Source organism: Cyprinodon tularosa, unplaced genomic scaffold, assembly GCF_016077235.1.
Source record: "Cyprinodon tularosa strain WSP-4 unplaced genomic scaffold, ASM1607723v1 ctg150, whole genome shotgun sequence".
In the NCBI taxonomy this organism is placed as follows: Eukaryota; Metazoa; Chordata; class Actinopteri; order Cyprinodontiformes; family Cyprinodontidae; genus Cyprinodon; species Cyprinodon tularosa.
The window spans coordinates 611634-633658 of NW_024038332.1; the positions used below are offsets into that span (position 1 = coordinate 611634).

At 39.2% G+C, this 22025-nt stretch overlaps 2 protein-coding genes across 3 annotated transcripts; both read left to right on the plus strand.

Annotated features, from left to right (window-relative positions):
• Positions 1-1739: 1739 nt before the first annotated feature.
• Positions 1740-9626, plus strand: mavs (mitochondrial antiviral signaling protein). The gene is made up of 5 exons (XM_038279498.1): positions 1740-1838; positions 3913-4035; positions 5524-5704; positions 6577-7283; positions 8715-9626. The coding sequence occupies exons 2-5, from the start codon at positions 3913-3915 to the stop codon at positions 9411-9413; spliced, it is 1710 nt and encodes a 569-aa protein (XP_038135426.1). The 5' UTR covers positions 1740-1838; the 3' UTR covers positions 9414-9626.
• A 5766-nt stretch (positions 9627-15392) lies between these two features.
• pank2 (pantothenate kinase 2) lies at positions 15393-20819 on the plus strand. Of its 2 annotated transcripts, none has more exons than XM_038279454.1 (7): positions 15393-15788; positions 16237-16589; positions 18136-18389; positions 18525-18701; positions 19499-19622; positions 20524-20649; positions 20754-20819. In XM_038279454.1, exons 1-7 carry the CDS (start codon positions 15575-15577, stop codon positions 20802-20804), a joined length of 1299 nt encoding a protein of 432 aa, XP_038135382.1. In that variant the 5' UTR covers positions 15393-15574; the 3' UTR covers positions 20805-20819. The 2 variants fall into 2 exon arrangements, with proteins under 2 accessions (XP_038135382.1, XP_038135383.1); XM_038279455.1 differs by having other exon boundaries at positions 15672-15811.
• Positions 20820-22025: the final 1206 nt, after the last annotated feature.

Here is a 22025-nt window from a genome sequence, read left to right on the forward strand (position 1 = left end):
AGGGGTGGATCCTACACCATAGAATCAAACTGAGGTTCGGAGCATTGTGGGGCTCGCTTCTTAACATAGAAAGTTTATGAGAGGTTTTGCAGAAAATTTCTCTGCCTTAGCACCAACTTACAGAGAAGGGAATGGAATTTTAGCGGACGGAGCAGGATCAGTCAGCCTTTGAGAGACTTAAATTGGGCCAAATGATAGCCTCAATTCTGGCATTTGCATATCCTCACAAAGCGAGGATCTTGGATGCTAGTGATGGCGGTACCGGGGCAGTATTATCAAAGGAAAAAGCTGTATAGGAACAGGTTATTGCCTCCACAAGCAGGGCCCCGACAAAGCAGAATAGAATAGAATTCAACTTCAAGTACAGACCAACAAAGAACTCTGTGCATTCAACCCATCCCCTTGGGGAGCAGTGGGCTGCCATTGTGCTGTTACTGGGGAGCAGAGTGGGGTTGAGGGTCTTACTCAGGGACCCAGAGTAGTAGTCTGTGGGAGTGTGTGGGGCTTGAACTCAAAACTTCTTGGACCCAAGAGCAATACTCTAACCACAGGGCAACCAATATGCAATCACCAAAAAGCAATTATTGAGTATGGTGAGCCTTACCAAACATTTCAAGCATTTATTCCTGGGTAAAGAGTTTGTTCTGAGGACAGATCATAGTTCTCTGAGGTAGTTACATAAATGGGGTTGGGTGGGCAGTTGGCCTGCTGGTTGGAACAGCTAGTCAGTTCCCAGTACAAGATCCTGCACTTACCAGTCTGGGTTCATTCTAATGTAGATATGTTTTCTCGACTTTCTGTGTTTCTGCAGTCATCCCTTCCTGTGGCAGCGACTGGGGTATCAGAGCCACCGGCAACTTCAGTTATAGGTGTGGTTGTTGATGGCATATGGGAAAATGTGTTCATTTTCCTGTTGTAGATTGACCCTGAGGTTCTGGCGCCTATCCACTTTCGGCCACCTCCCAGCATACATTGGTTATTGCCTGGCAACCCTTACTAAAATGCTCTGGCTACACCTCTGGCCATGCATGGATGGATGGAATTGAAGCTGTGTCCATAATAGGGATGCATGATATATTGATGTTGGCATCGGATATCAGCTGTTATTCGTCATTTTTTATACATTAATGTTTTTGAGCCCTTAATAAATAATGCACTAAAGGCAGGCATTTGTCTATAACCTAAATATCAGTGCATTGTGGTTCTCTTGTGTTCTCAAAAATAGGAAAGCACTTAATAAATATATGTTTGAGCTCATTTTTGGAAAATATAAACCCTATTGAAATCCTATTCGTGTTGAGTAGCTGTAGGTCCATCCTCTTTAGAGCGTCCCCTCCAACTTTTAGCACAAAATTACACCCTTATTTGGGTCCAGTAAATCCTCAGGGTCAACTTATCAAGGTACAATCAATTTCAATTTAGGATAGACTGTTATTTTTGTTGTTGGTTTTGTTAAACGTGACAAAAGGTTACAAGGTGTATCGTTTTTTTATGCTTTTATGTAACGGCCATTACCTCCAAGACATGCTGTTCAGGTGAATAGCACATCTGAATTTATCTGTTACATTAAATTAAAACTGTGCTCCATTTTAGCAAACAGCCCTTCGCTTTGAGGTCACACAGTTGAGTGCAGGGTTCATCACGCCCCGCAATCACTCCGCTCGCTCCTATTAGACCGTTTTCTAACCGACGTCTCTCTCGTCCAATGAGAAGGCGAGGAGGGAGGGCCCTCAAAGCGCTACGCAGCTGTTAGCAGAGCTCAGCGCAGCAGGATCCAGTCACTAAAGGAAGAGCACTCGATAAGGAGTTCTTTATTACAAAGTGTGTCAAAAATCAAGGTGAGTTTCATTTTAAGTTTTTATTACTGTCATTTTAACAGCAGAAACAATGTTTAATCGTGTTGTTATTTGACTTCCTGGTAGGAGTTGGGTTGTGTCTTTATGCACTCATTCGTCGAACACCTTTTTGAGCCAATTCTTTTTAGCTAGCTATCCTTTTTATTCATAGCTACACGTCTGCAGTTTGTTCGACTTATGTGTCTGTTTTGTGCGTGCAACAATATTTTATGAACGCATAAAATTTGGGGGGTATTTCAACCCCCAAATCTGCCTTTCTGGATGAATAAAGTTGACTTAACTGGTTTTGACGAAAAATTTTTTATTTTTGTTCGCCTTATCTGTCACTCTAACATTTGTTTGATTTTTTGTTACCCTCAAAAATCTAACTTTTAACAAAACAACTAACTCAATCTGCCGTTTTAACTTGAAAGGAGTTTGATAGGTTTATTTCCTGATTCTTCTCTCCTGCCATGTCCCTCTACTGTCATGACACGTTTATAAAGCAGGAGTTATGCAGAAATCTGATCCAGGCTAGTGGACAGCCAAGGAGACTGGCAAGAAATGACATGACCTGGCAGTTTAGAGGTCATTCATTTAATAATTTGTCCTTGTGTCAAAGCTGCACTTTTGTCCCCTCTGGCTACCCTTACCTTGCCCTGTTAATCTGCAATCATTCAGCACTTTACACTTAAATGCTTCTTTGAAAATAATGCCCACTCTCCTATTTTTTTTGGCCTGCATACCAAGTATTATTGCTGTCAGACACTGTAAGGTTGTAAGGTAGATTATGCCCTATGTTGGCTAATAACACCAGGAAGACTTTGCCCCTGTGTTCTTCTAACTGCAGGTAAAACTACTTATATCAAAACTGAAAACTAAACATTTCATATATATATATATATATATATATATATATATATATATATATATATATATATATATATATATATATATATATATATATATATATATATATATACATTTGTAGATAATAAAACAAAAGTATTTACTTATATAATAGAGTGAATAATGAATGCATAGATGACAAGAATAACAAAAAATTAGTAATTAATGCACCAATATGGCTTTTCCCCAGCTGTTACTTATGTTCTGATGTTTAATGTATTACTTACCCTTTCTTTTTATGCAACTATTGAATAGAAAAAAATAAAAAGAGTAATGATTGGAGGATAGGAGGTGTGTAATTCTGATGTCTAGGGGATTTATGGGTGCATATTTCTGAATGCAACCAGATAAAACATTTAGACAAAAACAGTTATTTCAGTTGTACAATCTTAAAAGCAATGCAAGGTGAGACTAGGTTGAGGCAGAAAGCTGGATATCAGTTAGTTGTTATCAATCTAATGACAGCAGCTCAAAAACTTCATGTAAGGCTGCTTTTTGTAAAAAAAAAGAAAAAAAAAGAAAAAGATCCTTTTCAGCTACCCTCACTATCTGCTTCAGAGGACTGTTATCTGTAGGTTGTAGATGCAAAGACACTGCTAACACAGCTTAATTCAAAATGTCAGCTCTATACCAGACATTTCATCAGATTGCGTAGTTATGCTGTTTTACATACAAACAAACAAAGGGGCTCAAAGTGTACCCAATACAAAGCTTGCTGTCAAACTCTTGTCTCTGACCTTCTGGGTGTGTCTGGGAAGGAGAGTGGAAACTTTCAGCTGGGATAGCACGCCGTGGACATAAGAAGACTTTTAATAAGTTACCAGCTGAGGCTTTGACTTCTTGTTCTTCTCCTTCTAGATCGCTGTAACCTTGAACAATGAGGCTGTTTGTTTTTTTGTTTTCTATCTGAAGCTTAAAACTGTTTAAAGGCCAAGGAGCCTGCGCTGTTTATGCTTTTCTTTTCAGTCGGGGAAAAAAAAAGCTGTGTGATCTTCTCTTTCACTTTCAGTTTCCTTGAATGGAAAAAAGTCGCTTCTCCATCTTTGCTTTTAATCGATGTTCCTGATAAAAGGTTGCTTATGTGAAGTCATTTAATGAATGTAAATCAAGGCTAAACATTGACGTTCAATTTTAACCTCTTTTTCTCTCTCTTTATTTACCTTCCCAGATGCCCTTTGCCAGTGACAAACTTTATGACGTTTATTTGCGGCGGAATATGCCGACCATTGTGAGCAGGGTGAAAGTCAGGGAAATAATGCCCCACCTTTCCTGCCTGACGTCTCATGACAGGGTAAGTTTAATGATGGGTAATCATTCATGGCCGGAGGTGGAATTTTCTTCTTTGTTGTAATTTAATCTACTATAAATTATTATTATTGATTTTTTTTTTTTTATCATTGTCGGTATGTTCTAAAAAACACACACAAAATGTTTAGTAGAGTATTCACACCCCTTAACCCTATCTTTCAAACATCAGTGTATTTTACCTGCACAGACGAATGTGAAGTACATGTTAGTATAGAGGGAGAATATGTTTAAATATCCTACTCAATATAGATCTGGAAAGTGTGGCAGGCTTATAATTTTGATGTCAGGACGTCTGGTTATATGCAAAGTTTAAGGGAGGTAGCATTAGCGTCCTGAGATCCTGCAGCACTATCAGAGTGTCTGGAGCAGCGAGTCCTGTAGCATATCAAGCACTGGGAGTAGGGCTGGACATTGAATTTGCCATATAATCTAGGCCTGAAACAATTAACCGGATTAATCATGATTGATCGATTATTGAACTGATCGTCAACTAATTTAGTAATCAATTAATCGTTAACTGGAGTATAGAGACTGTAAAACATTCCTTTAGCTGACAGAGCGATCCAGTTAGAGCAGCAATTATACCAAGATTGTAAAAAGAAAAGTAAACATTTTGCATTTAAGATTAAAAAAAATTTTTTTTATCTGTGTGTCAATCGATCAGAAAAGCTTGTCGAGGAGCTTTCTGGGAGACAGATTCCAACTCATCAAAGCAAATAAAGTTTAGCAACTTTAAGTTTAGCAACCTTCAAATTATCAAACTTGAATCCTTTTTTAACTTTAAAAAGCATTCAGTGTGAACACACCCTAACATGGCGCATTACCCTGAATATGTCAGCCCCACAGAGACACAAGGTGGTGGCAGCATCATGCTGTGAGGAAGTTTTTGCAACATTCACCCCCTCTCTGGCGTCAAGTTGAAATGACAACAGGGTTTTGCATGAACATTAGAGAGAGAGAAGGGGAAAACACCTTAACCTGCTGCTGCCACTGCACAGGTCTTTGTGTTAGAGGAGTAAGGTCATCTTTATGTAACATGGTAAGAAAGTTATAGATCTAAGCAGAGCCTCTCCAATATTCCATCCCAATTAGATTTTAAAGTAGACAAATGTTTTGTTTTTTTGCTTGAAATCTTTGATAGGGCAGGCGTTTGCAACATTGACTTCAATTCAGCTAATAAAACTCATTGCATGACCCTTTTTTTTTTTTTTTTTTACAAAAAGACAACTTGTGTTTTTTCACAGTAGATTTGTCATTTTTAGACAAGCACTGTTCCATTTCAACTTTTAGGTTTTAAAAATAAGGAAAAAAACTTGTAAAAAGAGAATAAACAGATTTCAATTGGTTGATTATAGTTTGAAAATTATGTTTAGAACCAAAAATTTCCCTTCTAAAAAGATGGAAAAATAGTCCACTTTTAAAAATCCTTTTTAAGCTTTCATGTAAATGCTTTGTTTTTATGCACCTATAGGAAAACATAGAGGCGAAGCGGGAAACGTCTGGGAACTACGACGGCATGGTGCTTCTTCTGGATTGTCTAAAGAGAAGAGAAAACTGGCCGGAGCAGTTCATCCAGGCTCTGGAGGCGTGTGAGCATACAACCCTAGCAGCTGAGATCAGAAAAGAATACGAATCTCTGCAAAGCATTCAACGTAAGACACCTAATAATCTATCCTTCACTGCTTTCTGGGGTTTAAAGCATCTTTCATAATTAATAAAGATAATTTAATCAAACAATTAATGTCTTTCACTACAAAAATAATTTCTCTAAAATAAGTGTATTTTCCCTTTTTTTGAGCAGGTAAGATAATTGCCAGTTTAATAAGATCATTTATATCTAAAATAAATTTAAAAAATCTGTTGCATTATTTCAAGTAATATCAAAAAAATTTATTTCAAGGGCAGAAATTATCAATCCCTTGGCCAATCATGTTATTTACCTGCTTAAATGAAGGGTCAGTTACATTTATTCAAAGAGATTTTTTCCTAATTTTTAGATCATTTTTTGCAGAGTATGTTTATGTCTTGGAATATGTACGTCCTGCAGGTCATATGGTCACATGACATTAACTTTTGGCTCCTGTGCAATAAGGAAAATTATCTCCTAGTTTGGGAAAGAATATGAACCCAAGCACATTCCTTTGTTGTTTTTCTGAGCTCTTTTCTTGTTTTCCATCCATCCATGCATCCATCCAAGTGTTGGTCTGACTGTCTCTCCATCTATTAATCAGATGTATTTTCTCTTTAATTCTTTTCTAACTCTGAGAACCTGAATCTGAAAATTGGTAGGACATATGTAGGAACCCTGTCAATCAAACTGGAAGCTAGAAATTCACCTCTAATGTCTTTTTTTTGTTGATAGATGTTTATCAAAATTTGTCATCTTCTGAGGGGGAAAAACATGGTTCTGTGATGTTAGTAATTGTGAGAAATAATGAAATTTCTGTGTGATTTCAGGGCTAGCTGCATTTCACAATCCTCTTGTCATATACAAAGACGAATATCACTGTTTGCTTTGTCCTAGATCCCAGTGCTGACTCAGCTCCAAAGACTGTTGTCAGGGCTCATGTCCACCCAGCACCAGCTGCCAGTAAACTCCCCATTTCAGAGAGCAGTGGAACTGGTCAGGCTGCTGCTGCTCAGCCAGCAGAAACACTCCCACCTCCTGTCCACACTCCTGCACAGCAGCAGGTCCCCCAGGTGGCAGCTGTCCAGGCTTCACAGACTGTTTCCCCGCCAGAGCCCCCGCAGTCAGTCCTGCAGGATGAAGTTCCACCTCTCCCCTCCACACCTCCTCCTTCCCCTGAGATTCAGCACCCTCAAGTATCTGATGTCTGGCCGCTACTGGGGAGAAACGCTCCTCACCAAGAGCCAGAGGAAAACTCTGAATCAGATATCCGGGATGCTTCCGGCGATGCTAGCTCAGTCCCACTGGAGACGAGTTTGGGAGAGGAAGAAGCCGTGGTCGGTGTTGTGACCTCCCCTCAGCAACCTTTAGTCCCACACAGTGAAACAGCGACATTACTGGCTCCAGATCCTCTGCAAACCGGCGTCACTACAAATGACAAGCAGCTGCAGCAGCCATCTTTAACACCAATAAACTCTGACGAATCGTCTCTTTTTACTCTGACACCAGAGAAACATCCTGTCCAGGACACCACTCCACCAGTCCACCAGGTTCCTACAGCTGCCCTGCACCCTGAGGAGAGCCCAGAGCAGGCAGCTGAGCAGGTGAGAAAAACAGCACTTCTACATTTCTAATAACTTCGGTGTATATATGCGAGAAGAAAACTGATGATGGAACAGGTGTCAAAGGAAAGTGTTGCTTTCAATAACCAGTTTGCCTAGTCAATCTTTGTTTAAACTGAACCACTCCTCTGCTTTAGGATTTGTTGCCAAAGCAGACTAACATAAAGCTTCCCTCTGCTCTACGGCTGAAAGCTGTGCTGTCAGAGGTTTAACGTTGGTAAACAGCAATTAGCTTTTTCACTGTTTTAATAAGAAATCCGATGGACTGACAATGGATTTGATTCAGTACCTGTAAACATCTAAATTTATTTTTTAAAACCTAAGCAGTGTTTAATTTGTTTACTCTGTTTTAGAACTAAAACCCCTTTTGTTTATTAGTAAAATTAAAAACAAAACCAAGCCTGAACCACTCAGAGAAAATCTGATTGGAGAAAAAAAAAAAGTCCAGTGCAGCTGGAACAACCAGCTGCACTTTAAACAGGTGCATCTTCAGCTTATTTAGTTCTTTATAGTGGAGGATGTTCTTTTTCCGGGTGGATCATCAAAATAAGTGATCCTCCTAATTGTCAATCATTGTGGTGATATGACTATGTAAGGCCGTCCTACGTCCCCATTTTCATTTACCTGTAGTGGAAAAATTGTACTGGCGATACAAACAGCAACTTTTAAACAGAGCGTGCACAAGGAGAAATGGGCATGCTCTCCCATGCGTTTACTGGACGTTTCCTTTCGAGAGCACGTATGGGGTTCTGCATGTGCAGTGTTTTTTAAAAGTAGAGAGGGCGTTCTTATCAAAAAAAACGCAAAAATCCTCGACTATACCTTCAAATAAATCCGGCTTGCATATCCAGTCTCCAGCAGGTCAACATAACTTGTTATAGCGTTCTTAAAGACAAGATGCTATAAGAGCAAAAAATGAAAAGAAAATAATTTTTATGCATTTGCTATTTCTCTATTTTTTTAAGTGTATTCAAGTATGTTATGGCAAAGAGGAAAAAAAGGGAAGTTTATTATTTTATGAAATTAATTTTAAAAAAAATGTTTCTTGAATTTTCAATAATGAATGATGACAAGAATCCCCAAGTCTCAGGTTAAGAATACAGTTATTAAGAAATCAAAGAAAACATTACAATGGATAGGCATGTCTGCTTAATGCATTAATGAATCCATCACTGCATGCCGATTGAAGAAAAATACGCTGTTGGTCTACCTCTGAAATAAAAACTATACTTCTGAGAAGAAAGCGTTTAACATCTAAGCATTTGTCTGCAGCTCTTTCTAACGTTCTAACATTTTATTTTAAGTTTGAGTGTTAGTATCAGTGTTTGTTCCTCTAAACAATTTTCACAAACTGTACATGAAGATAGAAATTGAAATAAAAATGACATCTGTTATGCCCTTTTTTTCTTGCAGAGCGTTAAAAGCAAACTGCAGGCGGATGCTGCAGTTGGTACCTCTCCCGAGCCGCGTGTGGAAAGGAGGAACAGAGTTAATGAAGATGATGTCGAGAACACAATGTGCCTGAGCAAACCCACCCAACTCCTCAGCGTCTACCCAGAAAATACCCCCTCTCCTTCTGCTGAGGCATCCAACGCCCTAGAGCAGCCTTACTCCGGCAACAGCGGGCGTCTAGAAATAAGCGAGGCTGCATCGGACGCTGCCTCCACTGCTGTCGGTGCTAACCTTGGGAATGCAGTGTCAGTGCAGGAGAACGGGATCGCTCCCGACCTCAGCCAACCAGAGGAGAATCACTACGAGTCTCCCAATCAGAGCTTTGAGGTGAGGGAGAACGTGGTCCATCTGACAGAGATGCCTTCAATCCCTAACCTCGACGCTCCAGTTCAGCAACCTCAAATCGTCAACGGAGAACCGGCTAAAGCAGGCTTTTCTTCAACGCCGACGTCCGCCAAGGCTGCAGATGATTCTGAGGCAAGTTTAAGGAGCCATCACAGTGAGAGCTACACGCCAGCGGGTGCTGGTGCTTCTGACAGCGTTTCAGAGCAAAAATCAGTACCAAATCCCACTCCTGACCATGCAAATAGAAATTACTTGATTGGGGCTGCTGCAGGGGTTGCAGCCTTGGCTTTCTTTTTGATGAAGCTTAAGAATTGAGGGGTTGAATATTGTCAAAGACAGAGAATAAACTGTAAGAATACAGTCTGATACTCATCAGGGCTCAGTCCCTTCCTGTAATCCCTGCACTAAGGGAGCAGGGGGGGAGCAGTTTAATAATTACCAAATGATAGCTGACATGCCAGACCTTTGATCATGTCATTAATTTATATTGTGGTGTTTGTTGGTGAAAGACTTTGACTTTAGGTTAAAAAAGAGGAAATCCAAACTATCGACCGATGCATCTTGGGTTATTTCTGAATGTGCTCCATAAATGTTCACTTACCGTATTTTAACGACCATAAGGCGCACCGTAATAAAAGGCCCAGTCTCAGTTATGTGTCCCATTTCTGTATTTAACACACACATAAGGCGCACCGGACTATAGGGCGCGTTTTTTCTATACAGGTACATGTCCTTTACTACCTTTAAATACCTCTACTGCGTATTTAAAAATACAGCGGGCCCAAAACTGAGTATGATTGTGCTTTATTCATGTATTTATTACAAAGTATTAATCAAACCTGGGAGCTGGCCGTGAGACAGACACATCACAGATGACAGAGCGCTGTGATTACTCCTAAATTAACTTAAAATCCTGAAACCTGCCGACGGAATATGTTCGCTTTTATTGCCGGTATCCTGGTGCCTGCAGTTTAAATTATTTAGATGAAAAACACCTGCCAGCCACCGCGGTGAACCCGCAGGCTACCCGGCCTAGAGGCTGCTGCTGAAGGGATTTCTACTGTCGGTGCACCGCTGGTATGTCGGGGTCTGAGCGCCTCCGACAGAAATAGTAGCCTATAAGCAGGATGATAATCTGGATGAACTGACTGCAATGATTAAGTTTTCAGGTGGACTTTCTCACTTAAAAACATATTAAAACTACTTTATTCCCACTGATCACAGCAAATATAGCTGCAAGATTTAGATAATTTAGATGAAAAACACCTGCCAGCCACCGCGGTGAACCCTGCCCAGATGCTGCTGTTGAATTAAGTTTTCAGGTAGAAAAATAGAGCGGGAGCAAAACTGAGTATGTTTGTGCTTTATTCATGTATTTATTACAAAGTATTAATCAAACCCATCAAAGTCACCATCCTCTGTTTCTGAATTAAACAGCTGCGCTAAATCAGACATGCCAATTTCCCCTTCTTCGCTGTCAGAGTCACTTTCCGTGCCGGGCTCCTCAGAAATGATGCCGGCTTTTGCAAAAGCTTGAACAACAGAGCCAGCAGACACGTTAGCCCAAGCATCTGCAATCCATCCGCTAACGTGGCTTAACTTGCCCGGCGCTGCCTTCCACTTATCGTAAAACTGTGGTCTCCGTCTGTCATCCATCACTCCCACGCCGCTCGCAGCCTTACTTTGAACGGCCGGTTCACACCGATGTCGAGCGGTGGAAGTTCCTTTGTCAGACCCCCGGGATAACGGCGAGCACAGCTTTTATTTTTTTTCACCATGTTTTTCACATCAGCTGTGAGATGGGCACGCATGGAGTCACATATTAAAAGCGATGGTAATGCGTGGAAAAAACCACCTGTTCTCCTCACATACATCTGCCTCAGCCACGCTTTCATCATCAGAGCAACATCAGAGCGATGTGTCTGTCTTGCTGTCAGCTCCCAGATCAGCTTCTCTGATTGGTTGATGCAGCGCGTCCAGCAGCAAAACTTCAATTTTTCCATCTCGAGCAGCAGCAGCGCGTTGCCGGCGCGCTCCCGACGCGCTGCTTCTGCTGCACCTGCTGCGTCCGGTTCACAGCGAGCACAGCATTAATTTGTTTCACCATGTTTTTCACATCAGCTGTGAGATGGGCACGCATGGAGTCAGATTAACAGCGATGGTGTGGTGATGAGTGGAAAAAAAACCACCTGGTCTCCTTACATTCACCTCCCTCAGCCACTCTTTCATCATCTCCTCAATGAGGTGGTCTCAAAAGTCGCAGTTGCAACACACATAGGGCGCACCGCACCAAAGGGCGCACCGCACATTTTGAGGGGAAAAAAAGACGTTTATGTGCGCCTTATAGTCGTGAAAACACGGTATTTTGAATTGGTCACATTTTGAAACCTTATGACCAAAGACTTTTCTCTGATATACAAAAAAACCTGCATAACTGTATGTAGTTTCCTAATGAGACTCTTCACAGAGAAGCTGGATGTGAGATCCAAAGCATTGTTCTCCCCTGGAAGGTTGTTCTGCAGCCCTGCAAGGACCTGTCTTGACATTTTGTTGCACCAGCTTAAATTTTTATTTTTCAATCATGTTTTATTTGCCTCCCCCCCAAAAATACATGAGTGTTCTTTTCTTTTATTTTTGTTTTCTTCTAACTTAAGAAGTAGAATTAAGGAAGTTAGGTGTGGATTCTTTTTGCAAGCCACTGCCTGTTTTATTTTAATATTTGATAAACAGAATAAGGCCAGAGGAAGCGAGGTGGAGAGCTTAGTTTATAAAAGACTAGAGGTTTCTTTGAATTCACATTTAAATTCTTTTTTCTGTCGTTTTTTTTTTAAAGCTGGGTTGCAAATGTGCCTGCCGGACTCAATATTTATTTGTATATATTATAATTGTATACGCTAATTAGGTACTTTCCTACTTTTGGAAAACAAATGTGGTTTAAAAAAAAGGATTTGTAAAAAGCCTTTAAGTGATAAAGAATCTAGTAATCAGATTTTGCACCGAATGCTGCCTGAATATTTTTAACCAAGTGAATTAAGTAGAAAGTAAAACCTAGGATAGATGAATTGTAACTGCAACATACTGATATTTCCATTATTTTTGTAATCTTAAACGTTTTTCCATGTATTATAAAATGTTGTTACTGTATTTTTAAAAAGGTGCCTCCTTTGAAATGGGTAAATGAGGATCCTGTCTAACTTGGAGTATTTTTAGGCCACTGTGACAATCACTGGTTTGGTAACTTGTACCTTATGCCACCTGGTGCACATATCTGGTACTACAGGAGCTATAGATCACCCTCTTGTGTCTTGATGTACTGTGAAAGGGGAAATATGTAAATATGCTGGAGGTTTCTTCCTGATAAAAGGGAGTTTTTCCTCTCCACTGTTGCTACAAGCATGCTAAGTGTGAGGGATTGCATTCGAGTCGATGCAATCAACTGGTTTTCCTTAGATAGAAAATCTGGTGAACTTTAAAGTGCCTTGGGATGACGTGTTGTGAATTGGCGCTATATAAATAAACTGAATTGAATTAAATGTAAATAGCTTTTTGAGGAACAAAGCACACTTATAAAATAGTTAATTAAATGTTGCACATAGCTGGACATAAAATGTAATGTCTTAATGAACCTTATGTAGGTTTTGATCTTGTTTTAATTTCTGTCTGAAATTGCACTGTCTGTATCGATGCACTGTAACAGTCAAACATTAATAAAATACATTCATAAGATTGAAACAGTTTTTCTCTGTACATATTTTATGTGAGAAGAATCATAACTCAGTCTTTATCTGGTACTTGGGATGTGTTTTTCTAAAGATTGATGGTATGTAGAATTCAAATTGAACTACACGTATTGATCTGGAAAGCCTCCTGTAGAAGGTGTTCGCAAAAGGGAGAGACATTCAGTCAAATTCATCGAGCTGATTGGGTATTTATCGAGTTTTTTAGCCAATCAAAGCAGCAATAGCAGCTTGATTTATTGATTTTTTTTCACAACTTGCAGAGTTAACTGATAAATCAAGATCCTACCATATCCATTCAGGGGGAACGTACAACCATCTTCCCATCCACAAAGGCAAAAATGGTGTCCTTTTGCCAGTTTTTCAAAAGAAATAAAGGGTATAACAGCTAAAACCAGCGTGGTCATGTTTGTTTTGCTTTTGGTAGAGGCATTTCCATCATAGACATTACTGCATTTCAGTGGTCCAAAACATTTCTGTATCCAGGCTAGGCATCTGCTGGCTCCTGCCAGATGTAGGTTTGACATTTTGAATTTTCAAATCTCGCAACAATTCATCTTGCTTGCAAGGTAAGTGTTTTTCACTGTATTTTAGAAAAGTGAGAAGAGATCTTTGAAGAGATATATTTACTCTGCCTGATTTGTCATTTATTTTTTTTATTTTTATTTTTTTTTATTTATTTTATTTATTTCGAACAGACAGTAAAAACAATCAAGAAAGAAAAAAAAAAATTTGAATGAAACAAACTTAAGAATGAAAGTATAAAACAAATTATTTTGCCCATGTGCATGTAAATTTTATATTTTCTGTTCGAAAAGGAGCAGGTAGAAGATACATCTTATAATGTCCTGCCCCTTTCCTACTTGTCAATTTATCCTCAATTAAATCTCAAAACATCAAAAAACCAAAAAAAAAACACTTGTTTCCATTCCACATGATGTTTAGCCATGTACAATTATTTTAAGTTCTATTTATGTCATCAATTACATTATAGACTATTAAACAGTCATACAGTGTATTTTGAAATGAGCTCGGTTTTAATCAGTTTATTAAATTGGTTTGCATTTTGAATTTTTTTAAACTCGTCATTCAATCCATTCCAGATATTTACTCCACACACAGATAAACAAAAACTCTTTCTGGTTGTTTTAAAGTGTTGTTTTTTAAAGTATCCTTCACCTCTTAGATCATAACCCCCTTCTCTGTCACCAAACATTTGATCTGATCTGAAATATATTTTTAATAGGATTTGGTATGATAGACCAATAAAACCATCACGGAATCGTAAAGTAGCTGAAAAGGATAAGACATTCAATTATTCTTCCTACAGTAGCAGGAGCTGAGCTGCTCAGTAATGACCTCTAGTGGATTTGTGGTGGTACTGGAGGAGGGTCTTTTTGGAACCTTTTATTAAGCATTTTCTTTTGTTTCATAGTTTTGTCTTTGGATAAACATTGACCTAAATTTACATATATTCTGCAACATGCAGCAAATTGGAAAATTAAGGCATAATACTCGTTGCAGTCAGAAAGCATGACTACAATGCTTTATAAAGGCACAATATAAAATATTTTGAGATATACATCTTGAGCATTTTTTGTATCGTAAATCGAATAAAAAATGCTTAATATAAAATATTCAAAGGCTTTTTACAGTAGTCATAATAATGAAATAAGAAACCTGATTTTGTTTTCATGTAATTAGACTGAAACCAATGTGCTTTTGAAACATTATTTTTTCCAAAAAGTGCCCTCTATCTAAATTCTAATGTTTTTAAGTTCCAAACATTTAATTTGAACAAATTTTACATTGCACAGAGGGCTGCACAACATACAGATTCATCCTCACAATATTGCTATACGCGACATCAATATTTTAAACAAAATGCTTTAATATGGATTCAAGGAAAGAGAACATGCTGGGCATTTGATATTGGTTTTGTTATGAGAAATGAAACAAAAACTGAAAAAGAACCATATCTTGATTTCCAAATAAAAATACAAAATAGAAAAACCAAAGAAACAAGCACATTTTTTTTTCTTTTGACATTCCAGATGGATAACAGAAAAAAAAAAAAACGAGCTGTTACCGTATTATTCCAAAATTTAAAAAAAATTAAAAAACAAATTTAGATTTCCTCTTGATTCAGATACTATGCAATTGAATAAATAATAAATCATCTTATTTCATTACCAAATTGTCTGACCTACCTGCTTAAATAAATGTAATACAACTATTTCAAGAAAAATAGACTTTCATTTATTTTTTCATCAGTTTATGTTTTCAGTACAGGGGCCAAAATAGGAGCAAGGACAAGTTCTACAGGGGCACTGGCCTCCTTGGCCCCCACCTAGAACCGCCCATGGGTACCAGGATGTTGTTTTGGAACTTCCAAATAAAAAAACAAATTATTATCTATACCTCTACTTGAGTATAAACTGGAATACTTTTGACACCTCTGAATATTGTGGTAAAATCTAAGGAAAGTATAATTAGCTTGTTTGGCGGAGTCGCAATTCTATTGGTTGTAGGTTCCATCAATCAATCTCTTGACCCCGCCCACATCTCGCTTGACAGCCAACATAAAACGGACATGCAGCTCAGCCATTTATGATTCCAGTTATCCAGCTAATTATCTTAGCTGTCAGGCGTCTGTTTATACTTTCCCCATAAACACCCCGCCTTTTTATTTCCTACCCTCTATCAACAGAAATCATATGTAGCTAATTGGCTAATCCAATGGCGTTTAACGGCCGTCAACAAGACGGTGATGTCGAAGAAGACGAAACGCCCTCGAAGCTTCCGCGGTGCAACAAGGAGATGCCCGCCGGTCGCTCCAGCAACGAGCCCCAGAATGAGGCAGCAGCTTCCGCGGGGAGAGCCGCGTCCGAGCGGCGGAGCTCCAACTCGACTGCGAGGCTTCGGAAAGACTCGGTGAAGAAGACGAGGCCGCGTAGGTGTTAACAAAGCTAACGGGTATTTACTGAGGAAAGAGGGGGGGTTGCTGCATGTACACAAAATATAAGGCGCTCCCTTCAGAAATGTGTGATTAAATTAGGTGTAATTACTGCTGCTATATTGTGGGATGTTTTATTGACGTGGATATGTGTTATTAAACAGTTCTGAAGGGGAAACCATCGTATCCTTCTGGTTTTGGGGTTTGCTATAATATAATTGAGCCATAGAGGCAGTAAATAGCCAGAATCTATTTTGCACAAGATGGCGATCTCAGTACACACTGTACTCCTGGTAGCAAAGAAGCTGCTTATTGCTTCCTATGCCAGCTGCATCACATAAAAACAATCCATCCCCTGTGACAGTATGTCAGTCATTGGTTTATTCATTTATTTTTTGAAATAAAAATGACTGAACGAGTGTTTTATATCTTTTATACATTTCAGCCTTTCCTTGGTTTGGAATGGACATTGGAGGTACCCTGGTGAAACTTGTCTACTTTGAGCCCAAAGACATCACTGCAGAGGAGGAGCAGGAAGAGGTGGAGAATCTGAAGAGCATCCGGCGCTACCTGACCTCCAACACCGCCTATGGCACCACTGGCATCAGGGACGTCCACCTGGAGCTGCAGGACCTGACGCTCTGCGGACGGACGGGCAACCTGCACTTCATTCGCTTCCCCACTCATGACCTGCCTGCCTTCCTGCAGATGGGCCGAAACAAGCACTTCTCCAGTCTGCATACCACTCTGTGTGCTACAGGAGGGGGGGCGTTCAAATTTGAGTCTGATTTCCTTACGGTGGGTGGGTTGCATCTCTTTTGCAGCGCAAGCAGATTGCTTCTTTTTTAATACTACTTTCTCAATAGCTTCCTTGGTATTGCAATCATTTTGTCTAGTAGACAAATATAAAATGTTGGAGAAAAAAAAGATTTCACACATTTTTAAAATGAAAATAATCATTTTCAGTTGTATAAAGTTCCTGTTTTCAGATCCCTTCCTCTTTTTTCCCCTCCCCTGAGTTTCCTGCTTCTCTGTTCCCCTGACCAAGCTTGCAGATGGAGTCACAAGGTCTAAGTGATGGGTACTGACCTAAATCTGAATTGTTTAAATGTCCTTTAACAAGTTAAGAATAAGCCGGTCATAAACTTGTAATGGCTGCATCTTTGACCACTAATTTTATCAGAGTTTTTTAGAGCTCATTTAAACAGTCTCCCTTCCTGGTAAAGACTTCGGACTTGGCAAAGACCATGAATTTTTAATGGGAAGGAGTCCGTTCTAGAAGCTTAATTTTTGCTCGATCCGACCCCAATTAGGTTTAAAAGTATTTGGAATCCTTATATTTAAGACAATTTGTTGCACTAATCAAGCCCATAAATGAAGCCCCTGCTCCAAAATCATCACCATCTTCTAGGATGAGCCACTATTTCCCAACAGAATAAGCCAGCTGCCCCTTAGAGAAAACTTTTACAGGTATGAAAGGAGGCCAAAATGAAAAGAAGTATGATCTCATTCTGTTACTTTTTATTTCTACACCAGTAGCATACAAAAGCTTTACAACAATTTAAAAATATCCTGTTTGCTTCATATATTTTAGTACTGTGTTTTACGCTTCGTTTTGGTGCATTCGTTTTCAAACAAGCTTTTTGGGCATTTATCATCAAAACACCATGTAACCAGAGGCATGATATTGCTCATAAGCACATTGAATAAACAGGGAACTTAATCCATGGTGGAGTTTTCTAAATTAGAAAGAAAAGTCCAACATTAAGTGTTAAAAAAGATCATAGATAAGAGCGGAAACGATCCGTCTCTGTGGATCTAAGTGAGATTTATAAAGACATTGGTGGAAGTGTATTAGTGCTTTTTTATTATTCTAAAAAGGAAAGCTTTCAGTAAATTAACATCTCAAAATAAATGTTTTGAATTTAGAAGAAATGGCTGTTATTCTGCATGTTATATGGTTTTAAATGGCAGAAACTAAATATAAACATGTACATTTATGTGGTGAGATATATAAGAAACAAAGGTGTTTAAATTTAAATGGAGAATATTATTTTATATGTAGTGTTTTGTCTCATTTACTGCTGTAAGTAGGTTATTCTTTCAGCCTGTTATCTAGACTGTACTGTTATTCTAGACAACGGTTTGATTATGAAATGAGTTCATGATTATTTTAATAATTGATTAAATGGATTAATTCTTCCTGCACATATTTGAGTCTGCATATGTAGAGTATTTGTAAATTTGAATCTCTAGTGGGATTTTTATTTACCCTGAATTAATAATAGTTTTGCCCATACTGGATGTATGTTGACCCCTTTATGTCTCTTTCACACCAAAAAAGATGGCGGACCTGGAGCTCCACAAGCTGGACGAGCTGGACTGTCTGGTTCGGGGTGTGCTGTACATCGACTCGGTGATGTCCAGCGGCCCCTTGGAGTGCTACTACTTTGAAAACCCCACCGACCCGGACCAGTGCGCTGAGAAGCCCTACGCACTTGAGAATCCATATCCTCTGCTGCTGGTCAACATCGGCTCAGGGGTCAGCATCCTGGCTGTCTACTCAGAGAACAACTACAAGAGAGTCACCGGCACCAGGTGAGGCTCTGCACTTGTGGTGTTCTACATTTTAATAGGTTGAAGTGCTAATTTTAACAATTAAAGATCCCTACATGGAATAAACGAAACACTAGATTTAAACCTTTGATAAATATCAGGTAAATGTGTTTCCAGCCTCGGTGGTGGGACCTTCCTGGGCCTGTGCTGCCTTCTCACCGGCTGCTCCACCTTCGAGGAAGCCCTAGAGATGGCTTCTCAGGGGGAGAGCACGCGTGTGGACAAGCTGGTCCGGGACATCTATGGAGGAGACTACGAGAGGTTTGGACTGCCAGGCTGGGCTGTGGCCTCAAGGTGCGGTTTGCAGCTGCTGCTGCTGTTCCTGTTGTTGGCAACAAGCCTGTTTGTGGTGGATTTTACCATCAGAGGGACTTCTAAGCATCGTTATATTTGGTTTAATCTGTGAATAAAACAACAGTTTGGAGACTTAACATCTTATAGTCGCCCTTAGTGAGTACTAAAGATCAACCGATGAAGGATTTTACATTTTTTTCCAGGATGATCCAATGCAGATCATAGTCACGTCATTTGAACCAGTGTCAGATATGTGTTGCTGATTTTAATTTTTTAAGTGGGGGAAGCGGTTTTTGAGAGCGGCGTTCCTTTTTCCTCCATTTACATGATTAAAATCGCACAATGTTGAAAAGAAAATTACACAAGCCTCAATTTGACGAAAAAGAAACCTGTTTGAGTGAATTACTTTGTCTTTAATTATTTGTTTGCAATTAATCCAATTTTAATTTAAAACCATAGATTGTTCAACTCTATAACTCTTTTTGCTCCTAAATTGAATAAGTAAACCAGTGACTCTTTATTTGATTATTTGGGTCATTCAACCTTCAGATTGGTGGAAAGTTATCAGTTATTCTTGTTTAGAATCCTATATTTTATACAACTTCTTTGAAAAACAACTCCAGAAGCATGAAGAGTACATGAACATAAGTTATAGCACAAATCCATTCCATTTAATATAGTAAAAATATACAAGACATAAAATATTGTAACAGTTATACATTGAGGTTAACAGGAGTTAAAGTTCTAAAACTGACAACAGAACTATGACAGTAGATGCATCTTTTTTTATTTTCTAGTTTTGGCAACATGATGTCAAAAGAAAAAAGGGAGTCTGTGTCTAAGGAGGATCTGGCCAGAGCGACGCTGGTCACCATCACCAATAACATCGGCTCCATTACCAGAATGTGCGCTCTAAACGAGGTCAGTAATGCGCATGTTAAATCGAGCCGTTATCTCAGACCCTGGGGTTGGTTCTTTCTCCTGGGAAATGAAGGAGAATCAATAGAGATGAATCAAGATGATTTTTGTTTTACCAACATCCCAGCACCTGTTTTTCGATGGAGGTGTGACCAACCAGTTTTTATCGTTTACTATGCAGTATGGGAACGTTACAGATGTTTTCCCCTTGTGTTCGCACTATGATCTTCTGTCTTTATGGTGGAAGCAGAAACAACATCACACTGTGTTGTAACAGGGTTGTAACACTTTGAGGGGAAAAAATAGGAACATTTTCTGGCTCAGCTTCACCTCCTTCCAGACAGTTAGTGGATGGAAACAAAATTGGAGTAGGTTAAGACTCCAGCCACCTGTAAAACGAAGAGAAACCACCTTTACCGGCCAGCATATTCCACTTCATCAGTTTCCCTTTCATATGAACACAGAAGGTTTCTGAAGCCTTCATCTCTAATAAAGGAGTGCAGAACTGTCTCACTGGACAGTTTCTCAGAGAATCCAGACCTGTTCTAAGATGAGTTGGTTTTACTACGGTAACTAGGAAGCTGAAGTCAAACGGTTTGATTTAGGATGTGTGTTTAGAGTGGTTCTGTATAAAAAGACAGGAGAACAGTGTTATTCCTCTCTGCTTTCAGCCTCTTTACGGTGCTGCCTTGTGCCGTCTTGATCAAGCAGCATTGTACAGGGCTATGAAGGCGTAGAGGTCCTCACACCGGATAGCTTTGTTTGAAGCTGAGGTGGGGGCTGCTAAGAATACTGCCAATGAAATATAAAAAGAACCACAATTGTCCCCCATGTTTGTTGCTGCTTATTAAAGAGCATCAGTTTTTTTGTGAATGCAGATTCTTAGTTTCTTGTGTTTGTTCAGAACATAGAGAGAGTTGTGTTTGTGGGGAACTTCCTGAGAGTGAACACCCTCTCTATGAAGCTGCTGGCCTACGCCATGGACTACTGGTCCAAAGGCCAGCTCAAGGCCCTCTTCCTTCGACATGAGGCAAGTAACACCTGCAGGCTGTAGCATACATTTATTCTTCAGCACACAGATGCAGAGTCAGAGTGAACATTCATGTATTCATTCTTGCTGTTTTGGTTTGCCAGGGTTACTTTGGTGCTGTTGGAGCCCTCCTGGAGCTTCTGCATCCATCCTAATCTGCGGACTGAGGGGAAAAAATAAGAAATCTGCTGCAACAATCAGAAGCACTTTAGACTGTTCATTTCTAAAATCCCTTGTGAGCCACCCAATCCGCTGGTACATTTAGGTTATTTAAGTCAATGTTTGTTGGTTAGATGAGCGCTCCTTAAAACCATGGCTTCGGCTGGTTTCAGATGTTCAGGTTTGGTGATTCTGAAATCCAACGTTGCCTGAAGTACTTAATTTAAAAAATACCTGTGATCAGGTAGCTTTGTCCTTTGGAAGGTCTTTACCCATTTGTTGGTATCCGGTTCTGGGCCTGATACGTTTACTGAAGTACCTCCAGGCTGTTTGAAGGTACAATGATGATAAAAAGGATTCCCTTTATTAATTTTAAGCTTCACAGAGAAGATAAGTGGGGAAACATCAAGGCTTATGTTTGAAAGCAAGTTAAATCATAGCAACTGTCACTACAGGGAGACTTTATTTTTAAATAGTGTTTCCAGCTGTATTTATTCCCTTACTAAAACCCCTGTCTACATAGTCTCTGTTAAAGCTGAAACACTATTAACATCGGCTTCCTGTATGTGGTTAAATCAACTGGATGGCTTTAATAAAGAGGGGAAAATAGGTTTTAGTATGGAGAGAGCTTTGTTCCATATTTATTACATGTTTTGTGAATTGAAATAAAAAAGAAACAACTATATCTTAGAAATTGTAATTTGAACAAAAATGCAATCTGGAAATTATGCCTTTAGAAACTTTTTAACCAAAACTACGTTTTTTTTTAAGTTACCGGTATAAGTTTCTTCAGAATTCATTAAAACAATTTTTGAGATATTGTTACATTTTTCCACTTATGTTGCATTTTACAGATCAGATTCTTTTAATTTCAGGCTCGATACAAATGCTCGCTCTTAACTCATTTTATTGACCAATAAAATGTTGTTGCTAACGTCCATACGGGCCTCTAGAAATGAGTCTTCCCTCCTCACTTCCACCATCTGGAAGTGAGGATAATAGGATCTGTAAAACGCTATTTGAAAATTATGCATTCTGGTAAACTCAAAGCGAAAAAGTAAGTACAAAATCTTTTAATAGTGACATAAATACATTTTTTTTTTTTTTGTTCCAATCTTTGTGTGGAAATAATGGAACAAAATTCGCTCCATAGCTCTAGCAGCTTCTGCTGCATGGCCCATTCATTTTACTCAGAAGCTCCTTAAATATCACTTTTT